At 45.2% G+C, this 19,942-nt stretch overlaps 1 protein-coding gene across 1 annotated transcript in view; it reads left to right on the top strand.

The window, feature by feature from the left end:
* Positions 1–257: 257 nt before the first annotated feature.
* Positions 258–19,942, top strand: part of AKR1D1 (aldo-keto reductase family 1 member D1) — a 34,681-nt gene continuing 14,996 nt past the window's right edge. Inside the window, exons 1-2 of the mRNA XM_036405021.2 lie at positions 258–548; positions 16,629–16,796. Coding sequence (XP_036260914.1) covers positions 456–548; positions 16,629–16,796 — 261 coding nt within the window. The 5' untranslated portion in view covers positions 258–455. The remainder of the gene's footprint in view (positions 549–16,628; positions 16,797–19,942) is intronic.

A 19,942-nucleotide genomic window follows, 5' to 3' on the forward strand; every position in this document is an offset into this window, starting at 1 on the left:
GTAGGGCAGTCCGCGAGGGCTCCCTGGCCACAGGGCAGCAACGCCCCAAGGTGCTGCTGGCCCACGGGCCCGCCCTGAGGCCAGCTCGGAGCAGCCTTTCCCTTTCGCGCAGCCCCGGCCGGAGCCCCCCGCGGGGGTCGCGGCGGGGCCGTCACGGCGCGGGGCGGTGCGCGGGGAGCCGGTGGCCGCGGGGCCGGGGCGGGGCCGGGGCGGTGCGCGGCGGGGCGCGGTGCAGGGCAGCCGCGGGCACACGTGGCTCAGCCCCCCAAAAAGGCGCTCCCCGGCGGCGGGAGAGGGCAGTCCGTCCCTCGGTCCCCCCAGAGCCACCGCCGGTCCGCTCCGTCCAGCCGTCGGTGGGTGCCGGTGCCAGGGACCGCTGTGTTGGCTGCGAAGCGGCGGCTCCCGCCCCCTGCGGAATCAGCCCCAGGTCCGGGGCGGCCCTACCTGCCGGCACGATGAACCTCACCGCCGAGAGCCACCGCATTCCGCTGAGCGACGGCAACAGCATCCCTCTCTTGGGGCTGGGCACCTACGCCGACCCGCAGAAAGTAAGTCCGGGGGCGCCGGGACGCCCCGCGCCGCGGGCGATGGCAAGTGCCGGCTGCCCTCGCTGCAGCCCCCCGAGCCGCGGCTACCCTCCTCCTCTCCTCCCGTCCCGGCTACTTCTCTCTTTGCTCCTTTCCCCGTGCGAAGTTAGACCCAGCTCTACTATGAGCAGTGCGGGCAGTGCGCGGCCCGCAGATGAGGAAAGGTGGGAAGAAACAAGAAAAAAAATCCCGCCCAGCTTGCGGTGTGCGGCGGCTGCCACTGTCGCCCACAGCCCCGCGCCGCTGGGCGGACGGGCAGGGGCGCGGGGGACCTGGAGTCGGGACGGTGCCGTGCAATGCCCGGGTCGGGAAGGGATGGGACCCCCGGCAAGGCAGCCGGGAGCCCTCGGCCTCCCGGAGTCAGGAGGGACGGTGCCGTCATCTCCCCTGCCTAGCCCCCTGCGACGAGCGTAGATAAAATGAGGGATTTCGGACCGCCTTGCGGCTGCCCCCAATACTTTCCAAGTAATGTTCCTGAAACAAAGACCCAAAATCCTGCATCCTGATTCCTGCGGTTCCCACAGCTGACTGCCAGTGGCCAAACCACTCTCAAATATTCTGCATCCTTCGGTTCTGCGCCGGGCAGGCATCCCGCCTGACCGTGCCGATCGGCTGCACCCGTGGAGGACGGGGAAGCACACCTGATGCTTCTTCCCTCTGCGGACCTGGGAGCGCAAAGGCAATTCAGTAGCCACTGCCTTTTAAAGCTCTCCTAAACTGCCTGATCTTTCATCAGTTCTCTTTTTTGTTTGTTTGAAGAGTTGGAAAAGAGGCATCGTGGCCAGAACCCTTCTTGTGTAATAGCTGCGATGCAATGTGTGTGTATGACTCCACATATCACAAGGTATTTAAAGGTACCTTTGTCAAGAAAACTCTTGATTAAAGCCATTTACCAAGCACTAAATGTACCACGGTGCACCAATAACGGTGTCGAATTTTCAACAAACACTGCTGCAGGCAATGCATGAGTGATGCAGAAAGGGTGTAAGGCTTCCCCAGGACTGCAGTTCTCACTGGTTAACGATGCTGGTTTACATAGGGAGAATCAATAGGAATTCATGACTTCAGAGCCCGGGCATCGTCCCCCACATCTCTAAACTTTCAGGAGATATTTTCAGCTAGTGCATTCTTTGAATAATGGTTAGTGAAACAAAATTAAGGTCTCTAACAGGAATTTTGATATAGCAAAGCAGAATGTTGCATAATTCAGTGAAAAAAGAGCTCTGAGTGAACTTGAAGCATCTTTTTCCAGACGTGTACATCATGCCCCCAACCCTCAAGTTGCAATTTTTGCCCTAGTTTTAAGAAAAATGCAGCTGCCAGCACAAGAGCTCCTACCTTGCTGCACTTCCTGCCTGCAGCCTGGACAAGCCGTGGCCCAATACAATGGAATCAGGCAGGGAGTCCAGAGTGGCAAGTAACCTGACAGAGCTGAGTGGGGAGCTGGATGGGATTCCCTTTGCCAGAGGCAGCTTCTCAGCACTGCTGTTACCCTGCTAAGAATTCATTCTGCAGGAATTCAGCTGTCCCAAAATCAACAGAGCAACAGATCTGCTTCTTCTCCCCCCGTCCTGCAAAATCCTGACGGTTCCTTCCTTTGTTTGCCCTCCCGTGGTTTGAGGTGTACAGCGACCCTTTGCATGGAGTTCAATGAGCCAAAATGAACCATTTTTAGGGAGGGCTGGTTTTCAGCAGAATCAGCCCCAGGTAGTGGCTTTTTGCATATATGTCCCTTGTTTTCTGCTAACAGAAGGTAAGGAGGACAGGATAATGCAGGCAGGGCAGGCATTGCTACGGCAACTCCAATTTAGAGCGATCGAAGCCGCTGTGTAACTGTACCCTCAGTGGGGATGGGTGCATATATCCAACCACCCTTTCTCCTTCCCCCTGCGTTTGTAGGAGTTTGATTTTCTGAGCTTTCTCCTTCTGCACGATAAACACGTTAGAAAGTTACGGGTGGGAGGAGGAACTGAGGAGAGGTAGAGAAAATAGCAGTGATAAGGCACTTGCCACAGTCTCATTTTCACAGAAGACCAGGTGAAACAATGTGTGTTTATCTGGCGGAGCTGGGCTGGGGCTTTACGCTAGGATTAGGACTGCTATTTGAGTCGAAGAACTTGTCACAGAGAGCAGCTGGGGAAACGCAGCGGCAGCAGCGTGCTCTGGGATTTGTTGCAGAATTGTGCTGCCGGTCGGTGATGGGGCAGGATGTTTAAATAGGTCACGGCTTAAAATTTGCCCGTTTCAAAAAGGCTGCTTTGCTGATAAGGGGGGTGGGGAGTGGGGGCTTCTGTCAACTCCTTGCTGTGGCAGCAGAGTGCTGCTTGGCTGGGACAAGCTGCTTTGCCGAGTGCTGAGCTGTGCCTGTTGCAACTTCCAACGGCATCCCTGGCGAGGTATCTGTCCCGTTCCTCCTGCCTCAACAGCTGAAAGGCTTTGTGGCAACCCAGGACCGTTCCAAGGTTTATCTTGAGGAGTGAGGCTATAAACTAGCGCTGACACGTTTCCCTTAAAATGCTTAGCTGTAGCCTTTTGTGGCTGAATTGCTTAAGAAGCAGCATCTGAGCCACCCGTTCTCCAGCGGTGGGGGCAGGCAGCTGGTGGCAGCAACAGCTCAAGCCAGCCCCAGCACTCTATTTCTGCTCATGAGTCAGATCCCTGCAACTTCTAGCTATTTTGTGCTTTGATATAAAATACAGAGCCATTCATTTGTCAGATTATTCATCTTGCTCTTGGAGGCAGGTTTTTGATTTAAGCTGGTTTGCTTTGATTTTTTTTTCCCCCAAAGGTTATTCACCCTGGCACCTCCATGTCAGAGCAGCTTGTCCAAAACAAATCTGTTTTCTTAGTGTCAGGCTGTAGCCCAGTAGCTCGTAATGAGCCCGGAGTGTTCTTCCTGAAGTGCAGGAATGTGCTCGCTGGTTAAGCCAATCAGGCAGATCTAGTTAGCCATGGAACAGGGAAATCTGCTTCTCCAGCAGTCGGTTAGAAGAAAACAAAGGCAGGAGGCAGCTTTCACATTTCAGGCTTTGTCTGCATAAACTTATCAGCAGTGCCTTCAAAACTGAAATGTGTCAGCAGCTTGCCTTGCTCATCTTAAATAACTTAATTGTTCTCCCAAAGACAACTTTGGGAGATAAATCATGCTTCTCTGGTTGTGAAATACTCAACAAAAAAATACATCTATTGACAGAAAGCCCCCCTATACAAGTTTACTGACTCAAAGTAGTACATCACTCAACAGGAGCAGAGCTGGACCACTGTGGAAAAGGTCTGTTTGATAATCAGACTAATTTTAATTGAATGCTCTTTCCCCATGGATGTAAGAGAGCCTTTCTTCTGACTGGGTAGAGGTTGGGATAACAATTCAGCTAATTCTTTGAGGCTGAAAAGTGTAACGTTGGGGGTTTCTTTTCATTTTACTCTCCTACCACAGCAAGAAAGTACAATGAATCCATTGGCTATCAGTTCATCTGCTAACAGGAAGGAGTCTTCACTGGGTCACAGAATAGAATTAGTCATAAACTTGGGTTATTTATCAAGAGAAGTGCATAAAAAAATTTACAGGTTTAATCCATGTTTCCTGTTCTTATTTGAAAATAAAGGAATGCAATAATTGCATAACTATGAAGCTTAATTTTCTTTTGCAGGCAGATTTCAGTGTGTTGAAGTTGGTTTTGCATTCTCCTTCATGCAAGGAAGGAAATGTATTATTTGTATTAGATTCTTACCTACATAAAAAAATTAGGCTGTTTATCCTACCAAAGGATGGACACAAGTGAAAAAGTGGAAATCTCAGTCACTGACTCCTTCCACTGCTCTTTCTTCCCTTCCCCAAATATTCCTTCTCCTCATGAGTTTGGGTGGGAACCACAGTGGGAACTGTGAATCAGGACTACCAGTGCACTCCAGACAGCTTTAAAATTTGAGGCCAATTCTACCTCTGTTTGGCTCTGTGGATCCTTCTGGCAAAGCCCTGCGAGCGCAGGAGTGGCTCTGCCAAGGCTCCAGCCGATGCCCCGTGTCCAGCTCCCCCTCCCTGAGGGCCCCCAAGCCGTTGACCCAATTCTCCAGGGTATTAAATAGATGGGTGGGAGGAGGGAGAGGGCAGTCCCACAGATGAGGGTGGTAGACAGAACAGGCCCCTGGGTGAGCCCCTGGCATTGCCCTGTGCTACAGCAGAACCAGACCAGTCCATGGCAAGCTCCCACTGCCTCCCAGCACTGATTCTTAGCTTCCAGCACAGGCCATTGAGTGGTACTAGTACCCATCTGGAAGCAGATGAAGTGTGGGGATGAGCAGTCTTAGAGGGGAAAGGTGCTAAAAACACTCCTAAATCCTGGAAATCCTATGCCTCGTTAAAACTGCACTTACGCCTGCTTCACTTTATAACTCATCCCTGTCAACACAGCTAAGATCATCAGTCCAGTGTCTCCACATAAATACTTGCTGTTTCCCTGGAAGGTCAAGGGGCCTTGGCCACAGCTCCTCTCCTGCCTTCCTGTTTTGACTGAGGGAGGACAGGGCTTGGAGAGAAGGTTGTAGCAACCGCACTGTACACAGGCGCTGCTTCTGAAACATAAGATTGGGCAAAGTGTTCAAGAATAGCACTGGGTGAGGGCTGTTGGCAAGTTGCAACTTAGCTAAAAATGAGGTTCTGAGGTAGCCAAATCCATTCATAAATTGGAAGCAGTTTTGTGGAATAGTTTCAGGCAAAACAAATGGCAAAGCATTTCATTTTGGGCACTGGCAGTACAAGCTGAGGAATCAAAGAATTATTAAAGCACTTGGAGGTAGCAGTTGCCTTTCCCTGAATAGCCCGCTGGTAAGGCAATCCACATGGGCGGTGGGAAACCAGATTCAGTCCTCCTCTCAGCCTCTGGGGATTAAGCTCATATCAGACAGCTCAGGGAAATAACGTGATTGTGGGGTAGGTGATAGCTAGAGAGAGGCAAGAAGAAACAAGCACAGGCTGGAGCAGGAGGAGCACCCTGCCCATGGGAAAGTGCACTGCCCACCAGCCCCACAGCACTGGATGCTGAAGAACTTGGTATGGCATCCAGCCAGGAGGAAGAGAGACCCATTTCCCCAAATCTTTAACTACCACAAAGTAACCCTTGTGAATGCCCAGACAGTCTGGGTTTTGTTTAAGAAGAAATTGCTGGTTTGAATCAGGGAGAGGAAAAGTTCATCCAGGGCTCCCAGATCCAGTCTGAGTGACCAAGTTTAAAAAAATCTGGTTTGGATAAGTAAAAACACTGTTTTGGCACTCTGAATTACTTTTTACACCCAAGCTAGAAGCTGAACAGAGTAATTTTTCATTGTACAGGTCTAACAGCTTCTAATGCTCTCATAGGATCATTTATGCCAAGTTCCTTGCACAAGGATGTGCAGGCACAAACTTTTTCAATCACTCTGAACGGTGCTGGCTGCACCCCTGCTGCAGGCTGCCTGTCTTTGGAGCTGTCATAGGCTGCTATTAAGTCAAAAGAGGTAATAAGTGATTTGTGCCCATGATGGGATCTGGATCTCTGAGCTGCAGTAAGGGAGGAATTACACACAACTTAATCCCCCTGTTTTCCTCCTAGAAAGCCACCACTGGCTCCTGAAACAGGATTGTCTGGAGACAGCAATGATTTCAGGTGACTTGTAAAGAAAGTCACCTGGCCTGACCCAAAGCTACAAAATGAATCATCTATTGAACCTTCCTGGGTGAAGTAACACTGAAGACACTGTTGAGCTTAAAGGCTTCAGCTTCTTGATTTCTTACCTGTAAATTTACCCTGACTCAGACAACTGTCTTCCTCTTGAGGTAAACTTGGCTTCTGGATTTTTTTTCTTGAAAGAGATGAGAGAGGCAGTGACAAGAGCAGGAACTATTCTAACATCCAAGTGTTGTTACAGCTTTATCTTATTTCCCATGACATGCTATTAAATATGTAAAGAAAATACCTCGGTCCTTTTAAAGTAAATTACACATGATTATGTGCTTGAACTCAGCAAGTATTGAGTATGAAGTTAGCTCTCTAATGAAGTGATCTTTACGAACCTACATGAAATTACCAGGGAATTATTTTTTTCAGATGTAAAATATTGGGAACCTGATTTGAACAGAGCTGGGGGAATCAGCTGGGATATTTGGTTACAAAACCTCTTATTTATGCCTTGAATTTAAGAAGAAAATAAAATTCCTGAAACAAAATGAATTTTTAAAGGTTATTGGGTTTTATCTCCTAACCAGCATTTCCAAAAGATATTGTGTCCCTTCATATTCCCTTTTGGTAACTACCAAGAGCTTTCTCAAGCTCTTTACTTTTTAAGCAGCAGCATTACTTCATGCAGCACTAGTTCCTCTTGTCTTCAGGGAGCGCTTTGGAGCGGCACAGCCACAGTTGGTCGACACGTAGCAACATGAGGTCTCTCAGGGTTGGGATTTCTGAGGTGTTTCAGAGGGCAGCCCCACGCTCCCTCGGTCTCTGAGGATATCCTAAAATCATAGTCCAAGTGGAGATTCGTACACTTGAGTAGGGGTTAAAGGAAGGAGACACATGACTGCAGCCCAGAAAGACAACTGTGCCTGATCTGCTACATGTGCTGGAGGGCTCCTTGCCTGCCTGTTAGTAAACTCTTAGCCGAGCCTCCACACTGAACAATATTTATCCTGAAACCCAATATCTGCAGCCGGATCGCTCACGGAGTTGTGACTCAGTCTCGTGCTTGAAGGACTAAGCCATACTGAGGCAGTTCTGCTTACACAGACTGCAGATGGCATGCCTTTCCTTCAGTGGCTGGTATCCTGGTGTTGAGTGATGCCCCCATTGATTAATTGCTCAGATTTTATTCCTTAACTAAGCCAGTTACTGGCAAGACCCAGTTGCCAAGAGCAGATAAAGGCAGGATTTCTTGATATTTGGTGCCCAGATGCCTTGAGGAGGTGCAGCAGTGGGCATCAGCTTTTAGCAGGCAACAGACCAACTTGACTCTTGGGCAAGAGCTTGTGTGAGGAGTTAAGAAGCTGCAGTGATTGGGCTCCAGTATTGCCTTAATTCAACCTTGCTGTTTGCTACAGAGGTGGCAAATATTCCAGGGAATAAGTGGTTTCACACATGAAAGAGTGCTTTCACAGATCAAGCTCCCTATAATAAAGAGGTGAGGGTACACACTAGAAGGTTAAACTAAATCAAAAGGGTCTCAGAACAAGTTCTGATTTCATTGATGACTTTTGCTAAAAGCTTACTGTTGTGTGACACATTTTAAAATTCCCTTTTTATATGCTTAAGTGGCAGGTTTATTACCTCTGATTTATCTTGCGTTCTCCTTTTTTCCTCAACTGTACAACTTTTCTGTTTTGCCACTGGAGCAGTCTTCCTCCATTTCTTTGTCTTTAACATTTCCTTCTTCATGTTTAGCCTTGACCTCTCCTCCTCTGCCTGCTTCTGCCTCTAGATGCCTCAGTTCCTGCTAGCTCCCTGTAATCTTGTGTTATACAACAGAGCATTTTTGGCTTTCATAAATGCAAGATTCCATCTTTATCTCATTAAGAAAGGAAACCTAAGTCATATAATTAGAAAAATCACGTAATTAGAAGAGGTAGATGTTTTTTTTCCTGAAATGTGGCAGACTCAGAAAGTCCTAGCTTTTGTATAAGAACTGAATTTAAACCAGATTTAAAATTTGGATTTGATAAAATGACTTACACACTCTGTCAATCTGGAGGAAAGATTCTTGCATGCAACTTTTTTGGAGACACGAGCTTTGCTCCTAATACTTTGATTTGCACCAAACCCATGGTTCTAAGACACTGCTGAATTTGCAAAATGCTCTTTTACCTCCATGTATCTTTGCTGATGAAATCTCTCTGGTTCTTCATTTCCATGAAACCTGAAGTTTAATAAAAAACAAATTGATAGTTACTTTGTGCTAATGGCTTCTGTTTCCAGTTGTGAACACAATTAGTGTCTATCATGTGTAGCAGATTAAAAGCTACAAAAAGTAAAAGTGTTTACTGAAGTGGTCAACATGTAAAATTCCTAATGAGAAAGAGCCCAGCCTTGTAGATGAGTGTGAATGAAAGACTAACTTTCTAGCTACAAAGTTCATTAACCAAGGGAGACTTCTGAGTAAAATGGACACAAAATTGCTGGTCCTGGAAAACGCTGAATTTTTTAGTTTGCTATAAGGAGCAGACTGTGGTCAGAACAACTTCTTCCCCTCTCCCTGGCCACTCCAGCATGCCTAAAACAAAAACCCTTCTTCTTAAAATGAGAGGCGAGGACTTACACTAATGAATCCATCGATAGCCAGATAATTGCCTGGCTTTGTGCAGTGATGCCAGCCTCATCAAGCAGCGGGGCTGGCTCTTGCAGCCACCCTGGCACCGTGTCATTTGGCTCCCAAAGACTGTACCAACACGTGCAGACTTGGACACGGCAGGAGCGCTCCACAGGAAAATGCTCCCGGAACAAGGGGGCCTTTAGAAGGTGACAACTTTGTCTGGGAGTCAGGACAACTTTTGAATGGTGGATATCAGGTACCAGCATGACCCACCAAATGACGCGTCTGTCTATAACACAGGGTAGAATCGTGTTTAATCAGTCCAGTTCCAAAACTAATAGAGGGTTAATCCAGATAAGCTTTTAGGACAGTAGCACTACTCAGAACCAGTCACCAGGGATTCTTCTTTGAAAAGTAACCAAACAGAAAACAGACCTTTTCCATTCCATAGCTGCGTGCTGCAGTGACAAGCTCTAGCTGTTTCAATATACCCCTCTTCCAAAAATTACAAAGTTAGCTGTTACCAGTGCAATAATACTAAGCCAAATATTGACACCCAAAAAATAGTACTTTTATTCTTCTCTTTTCCTATGGCTTTCTAAATATGCTGGGGTTTTTAAAAGCCTGCTCAAAAGCCACAGGGAAAGCCTATCTATCTAAATAAAAGTTAAGAAGATTGTTTTACAGAAGATGAGACAGGGAATCACTGGCATTGTTGAAGAGGGGAAAAACTGAACCCCTACGAGTGAGTAATCGGGATTACCACAACTGAAAGATACGCTTTTTGGCAAGAACATTTAGAGCCCAATTTTCCAGGCAAAGCTCCATTTTTAAAATATCCCTGACCGACTCCATACGCTAAACATGGCTGTGCACTCCTATGCGCCCCTGATTCCCCACAGTTCTCCAAAAAACAGTGTAAGCATGTTCTTGCAGCTCATGTGGGAAGCTAACATCTGGATTGTCTCTTTGGTTGACCTAGGAGGCCAGATTTGTCGAAACTTGAAAGCACTGTGCAGAAAATGCCTCTCTAGGCTTGGAAGCCAACTCATGTTGGTTCAGCTAACTAGGTGGTGGAATTCCCCAAGTTTTACATTTGCCTTTGCAAACACTTCTTCGAACTGGCGCCAGAAACCTCTCCCCTTTAACTCTAGGGAATGAAGCAGAAGAGCTACTGGCAACCTTTTCTTCTCCTTTATTGCACAAGCTGCTGCTTTATCTTCCACTTGTACCTCGCGCATCCCTTTGATTGCATTGCTTGTCTGAAGGGTATTTTGATAGCACCCACCCTCCCAGATAGATCCATGCTTCCCAGGGCCAGCCAGCTGGCTGCTGTGTCCTCCAGCTCTTCAGGAAACTTTCCCAGTCCACCCCCCTACCTCTGTGAGCACAGGGACCCAGGTGTGCACATCATGTTCTTGGTTTGCTTTAATCCTCTAGCTGCCAGCAGAAAGGTATGGCAGTTCTTCAGCTTCACCTTGCATTAACTGACCTTGTGTCGAGTGAAAAGTTGCAGAGTTCCTAAAACTGAGGATTCTGCCATCAAGTGTTAAAAATAACTCCAGCACCTCTGCCAGCTACAATAATAAGGTTTTCCTGAAGACAGCTTTGGCTAAATCCTAGAATAACAATGTCACAGGAATTCTAGAAATGCTAAATCTGCAGTTATGCAATCTAATGTCTGTTGTATGGACAAACCCCACGCTTCAGGCCACTGATAGAGCATCGAGTTAGAGGAGAAAGGCACCCCTTTTCCACCTTCATTCATGGTGTGACACAAGGACACAAGTGACACCATTCTCCCCATCTTCTCTGTGCTTATTTGCTGTCCTCCACCTCTCGAGGCAACACAGTGCATGACATAAAGCGAAGTTCCGGGCTGGCACAGCAGCCTGTGGCTCTTATCTGTGTTCTCTGCCTCCATTCCCAGCTCTACCTGCTTTTGCAGAGCACCCTTTGCTGGGTTTTGCTTCCTGGATGGTGGCTGCCAATGCTTCCGGGGGATGAAAGCCAGATTTTCCTGTGTACAAGAGAGAGGGATGTGCTGGCGGTTGCATTTTCCAAGAAAGAGGTGTACAGTACAGCTTCTCTTTTACAAGATTAAACAATTCTAAGAATGTACCCTTGTGTGGCTCATATCCTCTGGCTTTGTAAACTCAACCTGTGCTTTCCTGCAGGGCCTTCAGTACACATGCTTTCTATGCTCTGTTCCTAACATCTTAAGCCAATCCTTTTTGCCAGTTTGTCCAGAAAACAGGCAAATGGAAATAAGCAACTGGGCTTCTAGAAACTCGCATAAGAATCTGTGTGTGAGTGCTGAGCTCTGATGAAGGAGGCTCTGAGCCCAGGAATGTACCTACTTTCTCCTTCCTGTATTTAGCTGACTAAGATTCCTAAACAGCGGCTCCACATCCTAAATTACAGGTTTGGACTGGAGCACTTGGCCCATGGCTTGGATATCTTGTGTAATTCTGCTGCAGCTAAACTCAGATTTTTCCAGAAGATGGCCCTGTGTCTCCTAACACTTCAGGCTTTTTCCCCCAGGATCATTATTCCCAGCTAAGAGACTGCAAAGCAATTCACTAATCAGGTTAGATGCTCAGGACTAAGGTAAGGGGCTTCTTCCCTGAAGTGCTGCTCCCTCTGCTCTCATGTGCTGCTGATACTGGTGCAACTCTGTAGAGCTGCTCCTGTAAAACAGGGCAGAGCAGAATCTGGGAGCCTGAGTCAGACTGTTTTCCTTTACCATCGCACTAATAAAGAATAAATGATGATACTGGTGTTAAGACATAAAAGCAACGACCAGAGTAGCAGTTCACATGGTTTTGCAAGATTATAATCAACTGGCAGAGTGTCCTGTTAGCTTTGTCTTTGGAGATAACCCTCTTAATCAGCTGGAAAACCAATGGAAATTGCTGACTAGAGAGAGATGCTATAGAAAAAGCAAAAGAATTGGAGGGCAGATGAACTGTGACACTAAATAACAGTAATAAGTCAGACAACCACTAACACTGCTGAGCAAATACTGTACTATTTGAGTGGGAAGAGAAAAACTCATGGGTATGCCTGCACAAAAATATTCTCCTGTGGCTTGGTCATGTGCACTCACAAAAGAAATTGAAGCTGAACCATTTGCTATGGTAGGGAGAATAGTTTTTGACAAAATGGGATGTGACAGAAGGTGTCTGGAATAAACATTAAAAATTAGGGAAGTTTATGGCCTCAGAGGAAAAAGAGAGCAGACCCTTTCAGACAGACAGAATTGATGAAGCACATTGCTTTTTCAGACTCACAGAAAGTGGTAACTGGCCAGTTGGCTACTTCATCTGTGGAGAAGGGGCCAAATTGCTGCTTCCTTTCTTTCAGTGAAGGTGCATATCTGAGTCTGCTCTCCCAGCCCTTCTGCTGGATTTATTTATCATGGAGCCTGAAGGAAACAGATACCAGTTAAATCTGTCAGGCATGATGGTAAATCAGCTGGTTTACAAGCTATAGATTGATAGAGGGAATAATTGTGTCTCTTGTTTCCTTAAAGTTTATGATCGTAACAATAACACAGATGCTATTGAAGAAATTTATGAGTGATTGAGCAAGTCCTCCTAGTCAACCAGTTATTCTTTCATCATAAAATGTGCAATAAATTTAATATAGTTCTTTGGCACAAATTAGTGACTGTCTGCAAAAGCACTGAAGATAAATATCTGACTTACAGTGCACAAGTGGTTATAAACTCCTGTTCTAAAACAAGACTTTGATCAAAGTAGCACAGTTCCAAGGCATGCTGATTAGAAACTGAAACATTAATATGGTGAAGGATCAAGAAACCTCTCATCTATGCTTAAATAAGAAGTAATAAAGAAGCAAGATTTGTCTTAAGGCCAAAGCTAGAGAGTCCTGAATTACTACTAACAAAGCACAAAGGTTTATGACATAGAGACATTTCAGTACCTCATTTAATAGTTGTACTACTCTAAAAGTGAACCCTGCTCATTCAGGAATGGTGCAAGAATAAAGCCCTGTCTGGAGTGAGCAGGCAGCACAGGCAGCTGCATTTTAGGTAATGTACTAAGTGAGTATAACCTACAGGAAGGAGGGATAAGAGGTCTGGGGGTCTGAGTAGGATAAGGTGGTTGCCCATGGCCAAACAGCCTGGGAAGTGCTGTTCCATCAGCTGCTGTGATTAGTGGTGCCAACCCTTATACAACAAAGATGTATCACAAATTTCTATCTACACTTAAATAAAAGCTGGTTTTCAGTCAGTAACCTTTGATCTGGTCACTACTGAAAACCTATGAAAGACAGAAGAGATTGAAATACCTCAGGCTGAGCAGCGAAGTAGAGGGGAAAGATCCAGGTTTGTGCTTTCTCTGATGGAAAGATAGATGAGCAGTGGTGGTTTGAGTCACCCAACTTTGGTACGGTCTGTCAGGAAACAATGGAATAAGATACAACACCTAAAGCAACACTTCTAAAAAGTGGCAATACCACAACATGACTAGCCTGTGCAACTCATCAGCACAGCTTACCACAGCCCATTACTGCAGGATTTGGAAGGATTAAATATATGAAATGCCAGAAATGATAGTTTATCCATTAGAATGAAAATAAACATATGGTATAAAGTTTCCAGACTCACAGATGTCTCACACCTTCAGCTGGGATGGTTCAATAGAGGCAATATTTTCCAAAAACTATTCCCTAGATTGCTTTGCATTTTTATATGAAGCACCTTAGACCAGAATCTGTCAGAACTAATATACCACATCAGATGAAATGGACTAGTGCAATAAAAACATACATATATAATGTAAACCCATCTCCGGCTATTGGTAATCAAGACCTGATCCAAAAAAAGCCACCCTGAGCCCCTAAAGAATAAGGTTATTCCTTGAGATGGAGGAGTTTTTCAGAAGATTATTTGTACAGATGTAAGTCCCATATAAAAAAATTAAGAAATACACAGAAGTTCAGCTCTAACAGGAGTCAACTGATTCAGCCAAAAGCAGATGCAGTAACTGCAAGCATTTTCCTCAGTCCTACCCTCCTTCCATGTCTGAAACTGTGCTGTTCCCTTACCTGTGAGACTCTACCTTTCCTCACCTATTCCTTCTGCTTTTCTTACTGATCAAACTGGCCCTGGTGACTGAGAGAAGACACAACCCAATAATCAAAATCTCCTTGCCTGGTAGAGTTTAGTTTACAGCATCAGGAAACAATAAAGAGCTGTGTTTGTGCAATCTCTCAAGAGTGTGAAGAGGGGAAATTCTAGTACTGGGTTCACATCCCATTTTCAGTCTCTTCAACAAATGGAAAAAGTAAAAAAAAAAATAATTTTTTTCTCAAAATCTATATTATGGTAATGCATCACTGTCCTCTAAATGCTCTGGTTTCATACACTTGAATGGCAAAAGTCAAACAGGCTGAAGAAATCTAGAATACACATTGTTTACAAAATCACATTTCAGAGAGAAAAAACACTGATAACACTTTTGGAAATATACTTGTCTTTCAGATAACTAATAATCACTTAGGCTTGAGCTCCCCAGACCATTCAGCTAAGCCCTGTTGCTCTGTGCCAGTCAACCTGAGCTTTGCAACAGCGGCTCCAACCTCGTGCAGCGGCTCATTGCTGGGGCAGAGGTCCGAGGTTACTGTCATCAGTCACCACAGGCTTGTAATACTCGTGTCAGAGCTTTCATCCTGATGCCTCTCTCAAATCCCATCCTGCAGGTTCAGGCAGGGACAAAGCAGAGAACATGTTGGAGGTTGTCATTGCTCCATGCCTCGCACTTCTGTAACGCTGCCCGGTATGCCCCAAGTGAAAAGCAGCCATTGAGTGTGCCCGAAAAGCTGGTAGCTGCCGTGGTCTTTGTTATATCCCACTAACAACCAGGAAAGGGCCCTGCCAGGGGCTGAGCGTGCTTTTGGGAGGCTTCCACAATGAAAGCCGCAAAACATTGAAACAAGTGCTACATTGTATTCCTCAATTAAGCACACAGTATTGCACCATCACTGCTGTAAATACTCTGGAGTGCCAAATTGTGCCGTTTTGCTTCTAGGCCCTCATTCCGGTCTGTAATAAATCAGGGCACGTGTGAGCACTTTTGTATTTTAAGTAACCTTTGGGCACTGCATGCTGGAGCAGAAAGTTCCTCCCAAGCCCAAACAGAAGTTGGTCCATTTTGTGCCCCCCAGAGTCATCCAAGATGGGGCACTGAGCAAGCAGGCTAGAATATGGTCCCATTATGCCAGAATGATCTGCCACCAGCCCACAGCTCTGGGGCTGAAAGGCAGGGATGAAGACATCCCCAAGTGTCTTCAGCAGTCCTTCAAAGACTTTTCTTTCATATGCATGGAAGGGAAGACCAATGTCCTTAATCATTGAAGCATCCTATAGCAGCTATGAGTTTCACACCTTCTAGTTCAGCATGTGGTGGAAGAGAAGCTGTTTCTTTCATGACAAACTCATGGACAGCCAGGCCAGTGCCAGCTGTAAAAGGATAGCTAGGAAAGAGAGGAAGGAGAGCTATTGCTATGGTGTAAAATGCCAGTCCTGCTTCTCTTCTTTCTTTGGCATTGTCAAAATCAACAAATCTGACATCCTCTCTTCATACTACCTCATTTCCAGATGCCTCTGGCATCTGTTTTCTTCACAGGAGAAGGAGTGTGGTCTTGGCCCTGCACTTGCAGATAGCCGAATCCAACTCTCGCCATTTGTTGTTGACAGACAGCAGCACAGCAGAGCAGTTTGACTTGCCCTACTTCAGTTTATCTTAAAGTGAATCAGATATCCCTGTTGCAGCCAAACAATGTCCATGAAAAGGATGGGAGAATAGCATTTCTGCACACCCTTGGCCACCACGACTTAGGGCTGCTCTCTCATTATAAAAAGCGTAGGAACTATAAGTTGTTTTCAGTACAATTTTAGTGACCAGACAAATAATTTCAGTAACCAGTTTTGTGCTTTTTTGCTTAGTTTGGCCTACGTGTAATTTTGCTTGCCATATTGGCTTATGGAAAATATGGAAAATATGACTGTTCTGAAAAAACAAGCTTACTCTGAATTTTGGCAATGATGAGCAAACAGTACAAAAATGTCACTTATTAGGAGGTTTCTTGGGATCATCTTAAACTGAAGCAGTAAAATATATATAAATATACGCTAAAGCAACTACTGTTTTTTAACCACATAGTAAAGCAGCTGTTCAGAACTGGGAATACCAGTAGATAGTCCTGACCTTCAGATTATGATACCAACAACTATAAGTTAACTTGAGGAGAAAGCAGTCAAATCCAAATTCCTGCACTCCTGAAAGGTCCAAGCTATTCAAAGAGCCTCTGATCAGCAGGTGGTTGACCAGTTCTGCTCAACCAAAAAGTCATCTTCCCCTTGAGTAAGCCATTTTATCAAATGGGTGTTGTAGGTAAGCCCTTGCTTGCTAGATAAGAAATTCTGAAATTATTTTCATATCAAATGCATTTGATTCTACATCCTGAGGACACTAGTATTTTCTCTTTCATGGAGATAGACAATTTTTTGCTTTGCTGCCTTTTCCCCGTCTAATCCCACATGTTCAACAGTTTTGAGAAAAACTGCACAGCCCTCTCTTATTTGGAAGTTGGATCGTGGTTGCCTGGGAGGAAAGGGATGGTCACTCGGGATGAATTACACCACGAATCTCACGCATATCTCAGGGACCCTCCAGCACTGAAGGAGGGGTAAGCAGTAGGCTGACACTATGTTCATCCTTTTCCTTCTCCCACCAGACACCCAAAGGTTCCTGTCTGGAGGCAGTGAAGATTGCCATCGATGCTGGTTACCGCCACATCGACGGGGCCTTTGTCTACTTCAATGAGCACGAAGTGGGACAAGCCATCCGCGAGAAGATTGCTGAAGGGAAGATCAAGCGAGAGGACATATTTTACTGTGGCAAGGTGAGAACCTGCACTCAGATTATTTACACTAAATCCAGGATTTCTGTGAATGGTCTTTCTTAAGAGCACCCGCAGTCAACATCTGGAATGTTTCCTTCCAGATCCAACATCCTTTATTTTTCTTTCCTAGCATTACCAGAATGCTGCAGATCTTTATGAACAGGTTTGCTGTGAGGCACTGAGGAATCACTGTTCTCTGTGTAAATCTCTGATAGCAGTGGGAACCATGAAACATTCCTTCTGCTTAGTATTGTAGGCACCTGCAAGTGAAGACCATGGCTAAGTTCAACCTAAAGTGCTGCCTAACCTGTTACTGTGCCACACATTGTGTTGTCACACACAGAGCCCCAGCTGGACAATGATCCTGCAACTGAGCTATTATCTGTTAGAGCAATTCCCTGCACAGGTTTGCCATGAGGTTGCACAATGAAAGGGGTGGGAGCAAGCACGTGCATGCCAGTGTCTGTGTATGGAAGAACAGCAAGTGCCTACATTGGTACTACTGCCAGAAAATTACTCATCAAGCTACACCCTTAGTTACTGTATCACTTGTAATTAAAAAGTTCTAGGATGATGAATCAACGTACTTGGACAGAAGATGTCATTACACTTCTGTTCTAGAGCAATGAGGCTAGAGTAATGCATGAGCTATTTTATAAATTCAAGTCTTAACTCTATGACTTGACTCTCTTCTAAAATAATGAAATCCCTTGTCGAATGAAGTGTCTGACAGAAGCTGTGACAACAATGATGAATAACCCAGGTGTAAGAGAGGTCATTGCACATTGTAGTGCAACGGTGCCTGTCCAGTTTCTAAGGGAGTTTATGGCCTCAAATAGTCCTTTCTGCAGTGCTTCTTTGAACACATAAGCCTAATATTTTCCCTTTCTCCTTTCCCAAATAAGACGTAATCCACAATTACTCAACAGACTTGCAAATAAACACCACTGTTCCTAGAGTGAAAAATCCCATGGGATGAGAGGTCTGGTTCACTGTGAGCAATTTAGCGAAGCTCTGTGATCTGGGGAAATTAAGCTTCATATTGGATTGTTTGCAGACCAAGCGGATTTTCAGCAGCTATAGACCAATTTCCAAGCACAGCAAGTTCCAATCTGTAAAATATGCACCTCTTTTCCAAGTTTCCTGCTTGGTCCTACTGATAACAACCTTGCCATTCTGAGGAAAGCCTCACATTCTCAAATTCTCTGCCTTTATCAGGGAATTTCTCAGTCTCTTATATGCCAAATATGTTGATTTGGATCAGTGAAAATATTTGGTTTCAACAGTTTTATAGTTTCATTACTGCAAATTATCAGTAATATTACAAATCAAAACTACCAAGTTGTGCCAAAAGGTTAGAACCAGATGTCCTAACAATTCTGAGTATTTTAACTTTCTCAACTGCTTCCCCTGCAGTTTATTTGCCCATATCAACCTTTAGGCTCTATGAAAGCAGATCTCCTGGTAAAATTTCCAAACTTCCTTTATTCATTAAGCCTTTCTGTATTCAGTTGTCTGATCTCATCACCAGATGATTTTCCTAGTCGATAATCACTACTTAAACACTGAGTCATTTGGAAAACTGCAGCTCCTGCAAGCCACAGGACTGCAACACAGGGTACCACAACAGCCAATGCCTGTGCTCCCAGCCTGCTGTGTGTCTGTGACATGACACACACATGGATTTCTCTTACAGTCGTGTACTGTTTGTGCTTGACAAAACGTCAGCTGCTCAGGGTGATAGTCTACTATAACATTTCTATGACCTTTAAGAGAGTTTAAAGGCAGAAATGGAAAATACTCTGCAACTAATTCAATCCATCACAATCAAGGCTTTTCACAGGTTTCACTCAAAGGTCTCACAGCAGCTCTGAACTTCCCAGAAGGAGTGGGAGGGGATCTCCCTTGCCTTATGTATCTTTAGTTTAATGCATCTCACAAACTTAGATAGCTTACAAACTACAGGCAAATCTCAACCCAGTAGATACTTTGGGCATTGATCAGTAACTGATTGATATGAACTGTTGCATCTTCTACGGTAGATACACAGACCATTCTTGGAAGCACCAGGCACTACAGAAGTTAGTTATGTTTTCTTCCTTACTGACATCAGAAGCACTGGGAATTCCCAAGAGCCTTCAGACTCAAGCCCCTCGTGCAGATCTTTCCTGAAGCAAAGATGCTGCAGATGGAAGGCTGATCCATCAGCAGGGACTGACGAGAGCAGCCCTGCTGAGTGGCAGTGTTGCTGGAACAGTGACCTGGTGTGATCGCGCTGCATCTGCCAGTTGAAATCATCAGCACTTGCACTTGGCTCTGGCTGCTGGCTGCCTGATCAGGCAGAGCAGCTCAGCATCCAGAAATTTTAGAGGTTTTATATCAACTGCCAACATCTCACTTGGCTTATACAGCAAGACCTTTTTGGTCTCCTCTTTCATCCCAGGATATTTCTTTCATTAAACTAGAAGTAACATTTCCAGGAAATGTGGTGTCCTAAAATGCCAAAGCCAGCTGGCAGCTTTGACTGCTCAAACATGGGTTCTACTTAGGTAGATAATACAATAACTTGTACAAATCATGAGAACAGTTATAAAACTCTCAAGTTTCCATGGCATCGATGTATTGACATAGTACAAATGTTTTTAAACATAGTACAGCTGTTTTTAAAGGCTGGTTCTTCAGAACCTCTGCAGTTTTTAGAGGGAAGTATATTCACTGGCAAATACTGAGCTCAATAGAACTGGGCTCGAAAGGGCACTCAGAAAAACTACTTCTAGGCAATATATCACAGGTCACCAAATTTCTAAAACACAGTAACAACCTGGACATGAAGGGTCTACAAAGTCATTTCCTTACTTAAATATAAGTTAAGCTCATTTTGCAGGTAAAATGCTTAAAAAACACATAGACCAGAGGTTTTCAGTAAATCCAGTGGAACAACTTAAACTCTTGAGAACAGGACCTTGGTCCCTTACTGTAGTACACCTTAGCCTCTTACCACTGTCTGCTGCTCATAAACTCTTCGCATCTTGCAGCATACAGCTGAGAAAGACCTAGTATGAATTTCCAGGTGTTTTGGTTTGTCACCTTAGGGCAGGGTCAGATGTCCTACTGTCAGTACAGCTTAACATGTCCTTGCTTCTGTG

Source organism: Molothrus ater, chromosome 5 (genome assembly GCF_012460135.2).
Source record: "Molothrus ater isolate BHLD 08-10-18 breed brown headed cowbird chromosome 5, BPBGC_Mater_1.1, whole genome shotgun sequence".
NCBI lineage: Eukaryota > Metazoa > Chordata > Aves > Passeriformes > Icteridae > Molothrus > Molothrus ater.